Here is a 14,597-nt window from a genome sequence, read left to right as displayed (position 1 = left end):
TGCCTTCGCTCCGGACGTTGCTGCTGACGCCGTCGTCGCCGGACTGCACCCCCTTTTGCCGGGCGGCTTCTCTCGGTGGTTTCGGAGGTGCGCTTCTGCGCACCGCCCCGGGAGAGCCGCCCTTGGACTTGGGGAATATCCCCATAACACCTGGGACAGCCTGGCTTTGGCGTTTGGCGGCCAGTAGCGGAGCACAGGCCCTTTAAGGACCATCTGGGGGGAAGCTTGGGAGGAGCCCCGCCAGTGAGAGAGGCGGGGATAAAAGCCGGCCCGCCGGACCCTCCCGACACGCCCCCTTCTGCCTTCGCTCCGGACGTTGCTGCTGACGCCGTCGTCGCCGGACTGCACCCCCTTTTGCCGGGCGGCTTCTCTCGGTGGTTTCGGAGGTGCGCTTCTGCGCACCGCCCCGGGAGAGCCGCCCTTGGACTTGGGGAATATCCCCATAACACCTGGGAAACATCGCAGTTGCGGAACTGCGCAGCTGCGCAGTTCCGGTTGGGGGAGGGAAGGCTAGGTTGCCCAAGGAGCATGAGGATGCCTGAAGTGGCTGCCCTCTGCTCCATCAATTGCCATAGGGGGGTGGGGGGAGATTAGGGATGCGGGGGATGCCGGGGCCAGGGATGACATCGGGGAGGGCGGGGCTTCGATTGAGGTAGTGTGGGGCAGGGGGAGGTATGGCGGTGGGAGAAGGGACTTCCGTTCCAGGGGAAGGCGGGATAGATGCATCATATCTATCGCGCCTTCCTGTCCCCCTCCCAGCCTGAAGGACCTGAGGGTCTCTCCAACCGTGCCACAAACCCTGTCGCTGCTCCTGTGCAATGCCAGGTCTGTTAATAACAAGGCCCACATCCTCCAGGATCTCCTGGAGGACTCGAAGTGTGACCTGGCTTGCATTACCGAGACCTGGCTGGGGCCTGAAGGGGATGCTGTGTGGGCTCAGGCCCTGCCTGCTGGGTACTCGGTGAAGGACCAGCGCAGGTTAGGTGGGCGGGGGGGGGTGTGGCCTTGGTACATAGGAACACCGCGTCCCTCACCAGGAACCACATCCGACAGACCTCCTACATTGAGTGTATTTACCTGACCCTAAAGGCTAGGGACAGTCTAGGGATTCTGCTGGTGTATCGGCCACCCCGTGCATTAGCGGACTCCCTTAACGAGCTGACACAGCTGGTTGCTGAACTGATGTTGGAGACGCCCAGGCTTCTTGTCCTGGGCGACTTCAACATCTCCCTCACGGCCAGCTACGTTCCACCCGGTGCGGCTCGGGAATTCATGGATACCATGGCTGCCATGGGCCTGTCCCAGCTGATACAGGGTCCCACGCATTGCGCGGGTAATACACTTGATTTGGTCTTCTGTTCGGAGGCGGAAAATCCGTGGGTGGAAATAGCTAATATTTCCCCCTTACCATGGACGGATCATTTCCTGGTAGAGGTGAAAATCAAGGCCTCTACCCAGATCCCCCCCGGGGGTGGTGGACCAGTTAGGATGGTCCACCCTCGAAGGCTGATGGAACCTGAGAGGTTCCAAGAAGCCTTAGAGGGGCTCGCGGTTGGAAATGACGGCGACTCTGTTGATGCCCTTACCGGTATCTGGAATACCGGTCTCTCTGGGGCTATACACAGAATCGCTCCCAAGCGTCCTCTCAGGCCCGCTTCCAATCGTAAGCCTTGGTATACGGAAGAGCTCCGGGCGAGGAAGCGGGTTCTGCGACGACTAGAGTGCCGTTGGCGGAAAGACCTTCGCTTAGACGACAAGACTCTCCTAGACCGGCTGTTGAAGGACTATGGAGAGGCAATACGAGCAACAAAGAATTCGTTCTATGGTGCTCGTATTGCGTCCGCTGAGTCACGTCCGGCAGAGTTGTTCAGGGTGGTCAGGGAGCTAACTCAGCTCCCTCCTGCCCTGAACCAGATCCTTGAACCGTCTAAGGCCTGCTGTGACCTTTTCAATGACTTTTTTGTGGATAAAACTTCTCGCATAAGCGAAGGTCTGAACGCCGACGTTAATGCAGAACCTAGGGTAGGAGTGTCCAGAGCCTCCGTGGACTATGTTACACTGGATCAGTTTGAGTTGGTGAGTACCGAGGATGTGGACAAGATCCTCGGAAGTGTTCGGAAAACGACCTGCTCTCTTGATCCCTGCCCCTCGTGGTTAGCGGCCCAGGGGGGGACCGGTGGTAACGACATTGTTACGCCGGATAATTAACACCTCTCTCAGGGAAGGGCGATTTCCATCGGATCTTAAATTGGCCATCGTAAGACCGATCCTAAAGAAGCCCTCCCTTGACCCCCTGGTACATAATAATTATCGGCCTGTTTCACTGCTACCATTCTTGGGGAAGGTGATCGAGAGAGCGGTTGCAATCCAGCTTCAGGCGGTCTTGGATGAAACGGATTATCTGGACCCATTTCAAACTGGCTTCCGGGCGGGTTACGGGGTTGAGACGGCCATGGTCGCCTTGGTCGATGATCTCCGTCTGGGCATCGACAGGGGAAGCGTGTCCCTGTTGGTGCTCTTGGACATCTCAGCGGCTTTCGATACCATAGACCATGGTATCCTTCTGGGACGCCTGGCTGAGGTGGGGATTGGGGGCACTGTGCTTCAGTGGTTCCGTTCCTACCTCTCCGGGAGGTCTCAGATGGTGCAGCTGGGGGACGTGTGCTCCAGCGAGCGGGCCCTTAAAACTGGGGTCCCTCAAGGAGCCATTCTGTCCCCCATGCTATTTAACATTTACATGAAACCGCTGGGAGAGATCATCCGGAGACATGGGGCGCGGGGTTATCAGTACGCTGATGACACCCAAATTATTTTCTCTATGTCTCCGACTGATGCAGTGACTGGGGATGGCGTCTCTCCTCTCGTGGCCTGTCTGGAGTCAGTAATGGGCTGGATGAGGGAAAACCGACTCAAACTTAATCCAGAGAAAACGGAGGTACTAGTGATAGGTCCCCCTGGTCCAGGAATGGCGGTGGTTCCACCTGTCCTGAATGGGGTCACGCTCCCTGTGAAGGACTCCGTGCGCAGTCTGGGGGTGCTTCTTGACTCATCCCTTCACCTGACTGCTCAGGTGAATGCGACGGTCAAGAGTACCTGTTATCAGCTTCGGCTGATTCGCCAGCTGCGCCCATATCTGGCCCAGAGGGACCTTGAAACTGTTGTACACGCTCTGGTAACTTCGAGATTGGATTTCTGCAACGCACTCTACATGGGGCAACCCTTATACCACACTCGGAAGCTGCAAGTAGTGCAGAATATGGCAGCACGGCTGGTCACTGGCGTTTCCAGGACCAGCCATATAACACCGGTGCTTAAAGACCTCCATTGGCTGCCTATTCGCTTCCGAGCTCAATATAAGGCGTTGGTTATCACCTATAAAGCCCTAAATGGCTTGGGCCCAGGATTCCTGAAGGACCGTCTCTCCCCGTACATTCCGCCTCGCACCCTCAGAACATCTGGGCAGCAACTCCTGAAGGTGCCTGGGGCAAGGTTGGCCGTTACGGCCAGAAGATCCTTTTCCACAGCTGCCCCAGCCCTTTGGAACATGCTGCCCATAGAGCTCCGCTCATCCACCACCCTGGCCCAATTTAGGAAGGGACTCAAAACCTTCCTATTTAATCAGGCATTCCCCGACTAAACATCCTATGGGCCTCCCTCCTCACTCGTGGCCGTGAGGTTGGGCTAAGGGGTTTTTATTGTTTTTATGAAGAGATGATGTTGTTTTTAACCTGTTTTATATTGTATTTGCTGCACTAAGGTGCATTTGTAAGCCGCCCTGATCTATTTGGAAGGGCGGGGTATAAATAAAATTTTATTATTATTATTATTATTCGTGGGGTTAAAGTGAAAATCTGGTAAGAGCTGATGTTTTTAAAGAAATTTCAAAAATAATATATATATTTTTAAAAAAACTTAGGACCTCTCCTTTCTCCTCCCACTGAGCCTTGCCCCACTCACACCATCTCTTTAGTGTTTTAAAGGAATGCAGGTGAATGCCACAGCTGCTTTCTGGCAAAAGGCAGATGTTTGGGAAGCAATGGTGTCACCCCTCCTTAGAATGTCACCTGGTGTGGTCTTCACCCCCCACACACCTTTACTGACACACCTGGTATGTGGGTATGTGTGCATGCAGATGCAGTTAAAAAAAACCCAGATGATATAATATAGATAATTGCAAAAGTGCCATATGAGCTGTTCAATTATGTATCTTTATATATACCAAGCTACATAGTAAGGTGCTAAGAAACTCCTTTACTAAATTGTGAAGATGCATAACAGAAGAGTGGCAACAGGACACATTGGGACTGATGATCACCAAGACTGATGTTTATCAGTGCACAATGCACACCACTGCATGGTGTGTCATTGCATTGCACACTTATGCACATCAGACACTTCACTGAATCTGCTACACAGTAACATAACATAAGCCATCTACTGGATGTGGATTTTACACAAGCGTGCGATTCTAATTCCTGCAAACACATATAAAGACATAAGGCCACAATAGGATTCTGGTGATAGTGTCCTGCAGATTTTTTTTAAGGCAATCTGCCATGGAGATGGGATAGAAGCCAAAATTCTGTTGGACTTTGGTACAGAAGAATTAATCTTTCTTCCACCTGGCTTTGGTGTTGTGTGGGACTGAAACATGGATGCACCCTCACAACCAAAGATTGGGAGAGAGGCATGATACTCATGAGTTCTATCTGGCTGCTGTTTTGCAACATAGACATTGTCTTGTGTCAAAATTCTTCCAAAATCATATTTGCTGGTTTTCAGTTGTATATTGAGGGCTGCTAGAAAGTAGAAAAAAGTTAGGTTACGAGATGGTGGCTAGGCAAGCTCTCTGTTTCTATGGTGGAGCTGGCTGCTCTCAAATCTGAACTGCTTTCCTTCTCTGTAGCTGCTTAGCACCATATTTTAACATTCTTAAAACATCCTTAATCTAATGAAAACATCCTTAATGTAATGAAAAGTTTTACTATTTCCTAGCATGTACAGTAAACCCATTTTCAGATCAAATATGCTCAGTCATTCTTAGTAGGTGAGTGAGCGGGAAAGAATCACATTAGACAAACAAAGAAGTAAATATATTTGAAACATGATAGTAAATATATTTTTAATTGAAATGATGAAATCAGTCTGACAGTTTCTCATCTATTCCAAAGCAATGTTTTGGAATAAAGAGAAAATTAGTGAATATTATCTTGCAAAATTTTAACACAATAGGGAGTAAGTATTGCAATGTATAACACTTTCTGTAGTTCTGAGTATTAAATCCTACAAAATTTAAAGTATGTCATCTAGATAATGATTGGACAAAGCAGAAATATAAGCTTGCTGATTATCTTGGCTGTAGAGGGAGATCCAATTGTGAATACTTACTCTGTAGTTATCAGTTTTTTTCTTCTTCTTTGGGTTTCTTTTGAAAAGATTCCAGCTTTATGGGAAAAGCCAAAAAAAAAAAAAAAAAAAACCAAGGTATATAGATGAAATGGGAGCTATGCCTTAATCAATTAATCAATCAATCATTGTCTAAGGCACAACATCCATTACAAAACATTTTGACAGCATCATCTTGACTGGTAGTCCCCAAATTCTGCAGTAATATGACCCTCAAATGTGCCTCAAGAAATACCTCTATCCAGACATCCCGAGCCACTAAAATTCAATTGTGGGAATACAAAAATGTTTTTAGTATCACAGAAGCCAAGATTAATATTCGCTTAGGTGAGTTAGTATAAATATATTAAGGTATGTTTAATTTTTGTTGTTGCTCTGTGCCTTCAGGTTGTTTCAGACAAGGCAAGCCTAGGAAAGGGTTTTCTTGGCAAGATTTGTTCAGAACATAGTGCTAATATATTTGTGGGTTCTCCTTTCTGTATCTGCACCAGGACAGAGATGCTTCTTTTCCTTTCCATGTATAGATGCCAATCCCACCCTTCGTTTGACAGCTTCAATCACAGTTGGTCTTTCCTTCATTCATCCTCATCCTAGAATTTCTATATATTTCTATAAATCACATCTGCTTCCCCTTGCTGGCCATAGTTTGTTTCCATGTAGCTGCCCTTGAAAATGTATGAATATATACATGGGAGTTGGGTTTCATTTTGTTTACCAAGAACTAGTCTCTTTTAGACTTTCAGATTTTTGCAAAGTATTTACATGCATTATGAAACAAAACAACCAGGCAAAGGGTTTTAATGAAGTTACAAGGATGTTGATATAAGGCAGGGTGCAATGAGAGTATTGTCTTTGCTCAACAAGAATTATGACACCCTCCTTAAAATTTTCCTTCAGACTTCAATTTTCTAGCATTACAGCAAGTAAGACATTGAAAAACATTCATACCTCTTACCTACCTAGAACTGCCTTCCAGTTTATTTTAGATGCCTGTTGGTAAATGTGTGGCTGAAGTTTTAAATTACTGCAGTGAAATTAAGTTACTCCATATCTCTCTTTATATAGGTTATGAATGTATCAGAGGTTCCAAATATACAAGTACACTGGTCAATTCTGTAAATTCATTGTCAATTTACAAATGTTTTAAATTTTGTCTTCTGATAGTGTTACTTATTTAACTGTCTTAAATTAACTTAAAGACTAAAATCAATGTTAATCTTTATTAAAGTAGAATCATGGAACTGAATGGGGTCTCTTAGTCATCACTATGCAAGCCCCAATGATTTCAGTGGGTCTACTCTATTTGAGACTTAGCCTGATCTCTACAGAAACTAAGCTAATGTTAATTGATCAGGTGGTAGCAGGAAACAGCAAGTCTTAATTCACTTTTTCCCCTTTTTCTCTTCCTTCCCTGTTCCCTTGTAGAATATGTCAGAACGTCACAATGGTCCCAACTAGCAACGCTACAGTCTCCTTCTTAGATTCAAATGTGAGCTCCTTCTGGAATCAAGACTCCCAAGGAGTAAGGTTTCTGAGTGATGCACCAACATTCACTAGCAGCCATGGCCTCTCTCAGACAAATGAGAATTTCTCCTTCATTCCCAAGGACATGACCAATGTATCACAAATTCCTCCTGATCCTCTGGGCGGACACTCCGTCTGGCAAGTTGTCTTAATTGCTTTCCTCACTGGCATCATAGCCCTTGTCACCATCATAGGAAACATTCTAGTGATTGTGGCATTTAAAGTCAACAAGCAGCTGAAAACTGTTAACAATTACTTTTTGCTAAGCCTTGCCTGTGCAGATCTGATCATTGGTATTATATCAATGAACCTTTTTACCACTTATATAATCATGAACCGCTGGGCTTTGGGAAATTTGGCCTGTGACTTGTGGCTCTCCATTGACTATGTTGCCAGCAATGCCTCTGTCATGAATCTACTGGTCATAAGTTTTGACAGATATTTTTCTATTACTAGGCCCCTTACTTACAGAGCTAAACGAACAACCAGAAGGGCTGGGGTGATGATTGGCTTAGCTTGGGTCATCTCATTTATCCTTTGGGCCCCCCGCTATTCTGTTCTGGCAGTATTTTGTTGGAGAGCGAACTGTCAATGAAGGTGAATGTTACATCCAGTTCCTAACTGAACCCATCATCACTTTTGGCACTGCCATTGCTGCCTTTTATTTGCCAGTGACCATTATGAGTATTTTGTATTGGAGGATATATAAGGAGACAGAGAAGCGTACCAAAGAGTTAGCAGGACTCCAGGCCTCGGGCAGCGAAGCTGAGGTTGCACGCTTTGTCAACCAGACAGGCAGTTCTAGAAGCTGTAGCAGCTATGAGCTGCAGCAACAGAATACAAAACGCTCCAACAGGAAAAAATATGGAGGCTGCCATTTCTGGATGATATCAAAAAGCTGGAAACCAAGCTCAGATCAGGTTGATCAGGAACATAGCAGCAGTGACAGCTGGAACAACAATGATGGCAATGCGTCTCTTGAAAACTCAGCCTCTTCTGATGAAGATGACATTGCCTCTGAGACCAGAGCCATCTACTCCATTGTACTGAAACTTCCAGGGCACAATACTATCATCAACTCTACAAAACTACCCTCATCAGAAGACCTGCCTGGATCAGAGGATGAACTGCAGAAACTAGATGCAGAGTCAAATGAGAGGCAGCCTAAAAGGCTTCATCCACAAAAAAATATTGAGGATGGAAGCTTACAGAAATGTTTTCCCAGGCTTCCAGTTCAACCAGGATCAGCAGTACACACAGGAAAGGCTTCTGATGGCATTTCAAGAGGCTCCAGGCCAACTGCTGCTCTGCCTTTGTCATTCAAGGAAGCTACCCTGGCCAAGAAGTTTGCCTTGAAGACAAGAAGTCAGATCACCAAGCGGAAACGAATGTCACTCATCAAAGAGAAGAAAGCTGCACAGACACTCAGTGCCATTTTATTTGCCTTCATTATCACTTGGACCCCATACAATATCATGGTCCTGGTAAACACCTTTTGTGATCAATGTATCCCCAAAACATTTTGGAACCTGGGGTACTGGCTTTGCTACATCAATAGCACAGTGAACCCTATGTGCTATGCACTGTGTAATAAAACATTCAGAACCACTTTCAAGATGTTACTGCTGTGTCAGTGTGACAAACGTAAAAGACGTAAACAACAGTATCAGCAGAGACAGTCAGTCATTTTTCATAAGCGGATTCCCCGAGATGCTTCCTAGAGTAGCATTTTTACACAATGGAAATAAACATTAAAGGGATTGCAAAAATGGGAGGGTGGTTACTGGAGCTGACTGCAAATATTTCATCTTCAAGAAGTGAAAGGAGCATCCGGGTCTATTATTTATCCTTTTAATATTTTGTGTTTAATGTAACACTTTAAGCCAAATTAACCAAAAACAAAATGATTACAAAGAACAATCAGAGATCTACAGGTTTTCCTACAAAAGTCCAAGAATCTGCATATGAAAGCTGTTAGCGATCCACATAATTCTCCAGTTCTCCAGTCATAAATCTGTTTGGGGTTCTCAGGTGAGCACTTATAGCTAGCCCCTTACCAACAGTTTCTCAAGGAGTCCAATAGGCTCCAGCACTAACTAGAAATTGGGCAAATCTGTTAAAAAATGAGTGTGCACAAATTCTAAACACTGTATAGTTGCTCCAAATGTCTTAGAGCTTCCCATCTTCTCCTCTTTTGGGTGCAATGTCAGTTCTTTGGTTCCTGTTGTTAAGAGCCTTTGAAAGAAGAACACCTGATGCACTCAGAATGTGTCATCTGTTTTCCAGGAAAGAGTATGTCTGTTCTTATTGTGACTGTAAGATACGGGCAGCCTAAGGCATCTGAAAAAAAAAAACAACCATTCAGCTCTTATTTATATATTATTTATTCTGACATTTTGCCTTCTTCTAAAAAATGGCAAAATCACACAATAAATATATACAACAGTAACAAATAATTTAATAAGGCACATACTATTACCTTTTTTCCCCATTGGAATTGGGTGTTATGTATGGTTTATACAGGGATGTATCTTGAACAGCTCACAGTCTATTAAATGCTGATGTCAGTCCACATGCAGATGACTGTATGTGTATTAGTATTTAATATAAGAGATAGCTTGGTATGGTAAAGGCTGCATTCTCTACAGGCTGTTATGCATTAAATCTGAATGTCAGATAGATTTTCAGCCTAGTTCTCATATTTGGATTGGACAAATACAATGGGGTAATAGTGCCCACTGTAGTCCTGGAAGTCTCTGTGCTTTTTGAAGTTGGAGCAAATCTGGGAATCCCACTCATTCTGCTGGTTTGGGTAAGTGAAAGGGATCCAGCCGTAGGTCTAAGGTCTGCACCAGCAAGAAGTCAGGTATATGTTTGTTCAAGGGTGTGCAAGGACAAAGGATCTGTGGAATAAGCACATTGGTTCTCTCCAGTTGGCAGGCACACAGCCAGACTGCACCAAGAGATTCTCAGAACCAGTGTCTGTATCTATTTTCTGCACATTTAGAAAGCATTTTTAAACATGGGGGGAAATTATGTATTTTTTTAAAGAAATGACCAGGCACTTTCCAAAATGCTTGCCAATTCTGAAAGCTTCTGTTATTCTTCTTGTTGTTATTGCTGTTCTTGTTGTTACAACTGGTAGTGGACACTTCAGAACTGTGCAGTGCAATGTCCCCAATTAATGTAAGTTGTTTGCTATTCCAAATAGCTAAGCACCTTCTCAGAAAGACAAAAAAGGGCTTTAATATTTATAGTTGATATGTAAGCAGTGATTCCTGGTATTTATAATGCAGCCAGTACCTGAGATGTTGGAGACAACTCACCGAGCTCTTATGCAACTCCTGTTCACTCTGTGATGGCTGCACAGGAGATGCTAGCAGTGGGTTGTGCTTATACTGTACTTTATAAAAGTCACGACTTCCCTGAGGAAAGGACTGTACTTTAAAGCATTGTTTCAGATTAGATTTATTTACATTTTGAAAAGTAATTTTGTATATTATACTTTCAACTGACCAAGCTTTTGAGGGGACATTTCCCCTGTCTCTTTGTCTTTTTGACCTGACACTCAGATCTGACAACAATAAAAAATAAATAAATAAAAAAGCAACTTCCTTTATCAGAAAGGGGGAATCAGTGTTGTGAACACATAACTGGTATAAAAGCTGCTTTTGTATTCAGTGTGAGATGGTGTTTACAGATGACTTTGACAACAGTGGAAGTACGTATATTAAATAGTGTCTGTGTTTCTGAGCTATTTCATTTTGTGTTAATATGAAGATATATTTATACACACATGCCACCAAACTGTTTTATTTAAATGTTGTTAAATATTGCTCTTTGGTCTTCAATTGTAATGTCCTCTAAAAGCAAATTTCGAAGGTGTTCTTGAGGAAGGAACACAGCTTTCAGGTCTGCACATTGCCAGTTCTAGTAGTTTGCATTGGTCTACAAATAAAAGATTTCAGATGGGCAACTTCAGTGTCCCCCAGTATTTGAAGAGGAGAGGCCATGTCCAAGATCTACAAATTACAGGGCTAGAGCTAGGAAGGGATAGATGACTCTACCAGGTATGGCAGAAAATAACTGTTGAGGAAATGAGTTACAGTTGTTCCATCTTTTTTTTCTTTTTCTTTCTGGCTGAGCTCTTATCTCCTTAAGGGCCCCACAACACACAATTTCAACAACCACAGCATTCCCTACCATAGAAAAGCAGCTACATTGTATTGATTTTTTTTAAAAAAAATGGCCTGTCACACCTTGTGAATGCAAAAGACATTAAAGATTAAAGAAGACACTAACAATAGAAACTTGAAAAGAGCAGGGCCAACCCAATTTATTTTTGCTAGCTGAGGCAGAGGACACAATGACATCCCCATTCCCATTTCACATGCAAACACTGATTAAACCAGTAGCCACACCTGAAGCCAGCTGTTTTGCACAGGGGCTTCAGGGCAGGTTGCATGGCACATGCATTTCTGCTCCCTATCATCCTGCTAATATTCTTGTCCTTGTGCATCTGCAGCCTAAGGGATCTGTCTCATTAATAATGGTAGGACAAGACCTGAAAGAAAAGAGGGAACAAAATGTTTTCCCCACCAACAGCCAAGTTCTTAAATCTTCTGGCATTAAGTGCAGGGGCATGTTGACCCAAAAACCAGGCCACAGTGCCTTAGATACTGTTGTGTAGAAATGTGGGACAGAAATTGACACCATACATACATTTATAAATACAGTTGGGCCTTTGTATCTGTGGAGGATCCATTACAGACTGCCACACAGATATAAAAATGCAGAACCTCAAGTTCCATTGTCCCTAATGGTGGCATGACAAGTGCACAGCTGCCATTTGGGACAATGGGGCTTGCCATCTGTGGATGCTCAAATCTGAAGATGGCAAGCCTTCAGATGGCGAATTCCCACTGTATGAAATGGAGATCATCCTATGAATGGAATGAATGTCAAATTTTCATTTCAAAAAATTCAGGCAACACAAAATGATAATCAGATCCATTTTCTGAATTTTGTTTCCTTGGCTTCACCAATAAGCTAAGGCTTTTAGGAAGCTAAAATATTCAAGGTACATCTAAAGCATCCATTTATATAATGAACACAAATGTGTATAGCAAGACCAAAAAGCTACTTTTAAAAAAAAGCTGTTTAGGGACAGAGAGATTAAGAGCACAAAAGTATTGGGGGGGGGGGGGGGTTCCAAGGTATGTTTAAACTAGGGATGTAAAGAAAAGTCATATTTTCTCCTCTGATGAAAAAAGGTTTCATCCAGCCACTGCAAGGTTTTTCATCCTTTAGCAAAAATGAAAAGACCAGTAAGTTGGAGAGGGCGTTTGTATTGCTTCTGCTGGAATTTTTGGTGGGTTTTGTGCCAAAATCATTGCTTTCTCTGCCAAAAAACAAACACATGTGCACCAAAAAAAAGTATTTTACTAAAAAATGGGTTGTACAGAAGAATATTTATGAACAAGAAGAAAAAAATCTTTCTGCAAATGTTTTCTTCCTCCCTGCCAAAAAAAAATCCCAAAGTGCAAGCATAATATATAATAAACTGATCCTAGGCTTCCATCATTTTGTTCAGCGGGGAGAAATAACTGCTAATTTTCAGTTGCATGTGCAAAAATAAAATAAGGAAATAATTATATCCCTACCTTAAACTCTGTGGAATTGTATGCTACCAATTGTTTCTTAAATATTTCCTGTACTATAGGCTTGCCTAACTTATGTGCAGCTGGGCCAGTCACAAAAAAGAAAGACATGATTTTTATCCACATAGAGCTGGGTTGTGGTTTAAAGCACCTAATGACAAACCTCAGAAAAAGAAGCACACACAAGGCAAGAAAAAGTTCCATGGGCCATTAGCACCACAGATTTGTTTTCCGTTTTTTAAATAAGTGAACAAACAGCTAATGAGTGAGAGGACAGCCTTCCTCGTTTTGCCTTCTGGGCTGTAAGTCCAAAAAAGAGAGAAAAGAATGGAATTGGTGAGCAAGAATATTAAGGATCCACATGGTATTCTGACTTGTACATTGCAAACCAGAAAGTTAATTCTTAAGAACTGAAAGACACTTCATTACTCAAGTTCACCTTACAATTAATGTCTGAACATTTATCTATATATAGATATAGATATAGATATTTAAATATATATTGCCATATTATTATCTTTTACTATTTGCAGTAAATACATCTTCCTCTAATACATGTGAGGAGACTGTTTTGCCTATTGTTGATTTGATGATGGCAGAGTATTTTTTAAAATCAAAATATAGCATTTTTTCTCCAAAAGGAACTTGTCACCACTGTTTACAGAAAAGGGACAAATATGAGGGGATTGTTTTAAGAGAAAAATAAAGAAATCTGATGTTTGATGTGTGATGATATTTGCAAATGTCATTTATAAGTGTCCTGTAACTATAAAATGTTCAAAGGCTTGTGGATGGAAAAGTGCAATTCTAAAGAAAGGATTGTGGTTGGTTTTATTTATTTTTTTAGTGTGTGTGTGTGTGTGTGTGTGTGTGCACAAACATGCATGTACATGCAGGAAGCAGACAGCCCCATCCATGGATGGTACAAGTAGGCTCAGTTTCATTAGTACAGTACTTTCTCTTCAAGGAGGACCCAGTCTCCATAGTCCCCATCAGGCATCTAGTTCCAAGCGTGCCTTATCAACATGATGTGGCTCAAAAATAAAAACAACAACCCTGTAGTGACTCAGAGTAATTTGTGAGCTGCATCCTGATGTTAATACAGGACCTGAACAGATAGGCCAAAATAAAGCTGCTTCAGGTCACTTTGGAGGTATGCTGTTTAAATGATGCATGTGTCCTAAGAAGCTGGAAGCCGCACCAAAGCCACGCTCCAGTCCTAAGTAGGGGAGTGCAGCTTTGGTGCAGCTTCTGGCCTCTTAAGATGCGTATGTCATTTAAACAGCATACCTCCAAAGTGACCTGAAGCAGCTTTATTTTGGCCTGTCTGTTCGGGCCCACAGTTTAGAAGCAATAAAGGATATCTCTGCAATGGCTTGGCCTTCCTTGTATTCTTTTAACTGATAGTGGAAGTGACTGTGCTGGGGCAGTGCTGTTCCAACAAAACAACAACCAGTGCAGCTCCACAAAACCCACACTGATCTCTGGATGATATCTCCCTTCAAGAGCAGTTTAAGGAAGCTTAGCATGGCTGATGTTTCCATTGTGGATCAGCGTATCCAGAAGTATATACATACACAGGAATATAAAACATGCACATTTCTATCTATAAACATCTATAAAATAGACAAGTAGAAATGAAGGGAAAAGTAATCAACTCAGAAAGTTCATTTGGATAGTCTGAATTTGACATTCAGAATACAGTGAACCAAAAGGACCTCTACAGTGCAGTGTGCACTTTCTTGGATTTTTGCGCTATAACCCCCCCCCCCCCCCCGCCAAAAAAGACTGGATTTTATCAGTGCAAGTGTTGTTGTAAAGCTACAAGCTGACTTTGCCCAAGTTCAGCTTCTTCCCCCCCCAGACTATTGATCCAGGCACCTTTTGGCTGCCCTTAGACACCCAAGAAAGTTGGAGTGTACATTTAAATTTAGCCTAAAGCTCAGGTGGACATAAAACTCTAACTTATTATGAATTCTACATTTTCAGAATGTAAAAACATCCAAA

General features: G+C 43.4%; 1 protein-coding gene across 1 annotated transcript in view; it reads left to right on the top strand.

Annotated features, from left to right (window-relative positions):
• CHRM3 (cholinergic receptor muscarinic 3) overlaps positions 1 to 13,723 on the top strand; it is a 397,697-nt gene extending 383,974 nt beyond the window's left edge. Inside the window, 2 exon segments of the mRNA XM_042445960.1 lie at positions 6,832 to 7,474; positions 7,476 to 13,723. Of these exon segments, the coding sequence (XP_042301894.1) occupies positions 6,851 to 7,474; positions 7,476 to 8,651 (1,800 nt within the window). The 5' untranslated portion in view covers positions 6,832 to 6,850 and the 3' untranslated portion in view covers positions 8,652 to 13,723.
• Positions 13,724 to 14,597: the final 874 nt, after the last annotated feature.

Source organism: Sceloporus undulatus, chromosome 1 (assembly GCF_019175285.1).
Source record: "Sceloporus undulatus isolate JIND9_A2432 ecotype Alabama chromosome 1, SceUnd_v1.1, whole genome shotgun sequence".
NCBI classification, from domain to species: Eukaryota; Metazoa; Chordata; class Lepidosauria; order Squamata; family Phrynosomatidae; genus Sceloporus; species Sceloporus undulatus.
The sequence above is the reverse complement of the archived record's forward strand: the minus strand, read 5'-3'. Positions and strand labels throughout refer to the sequence as shown.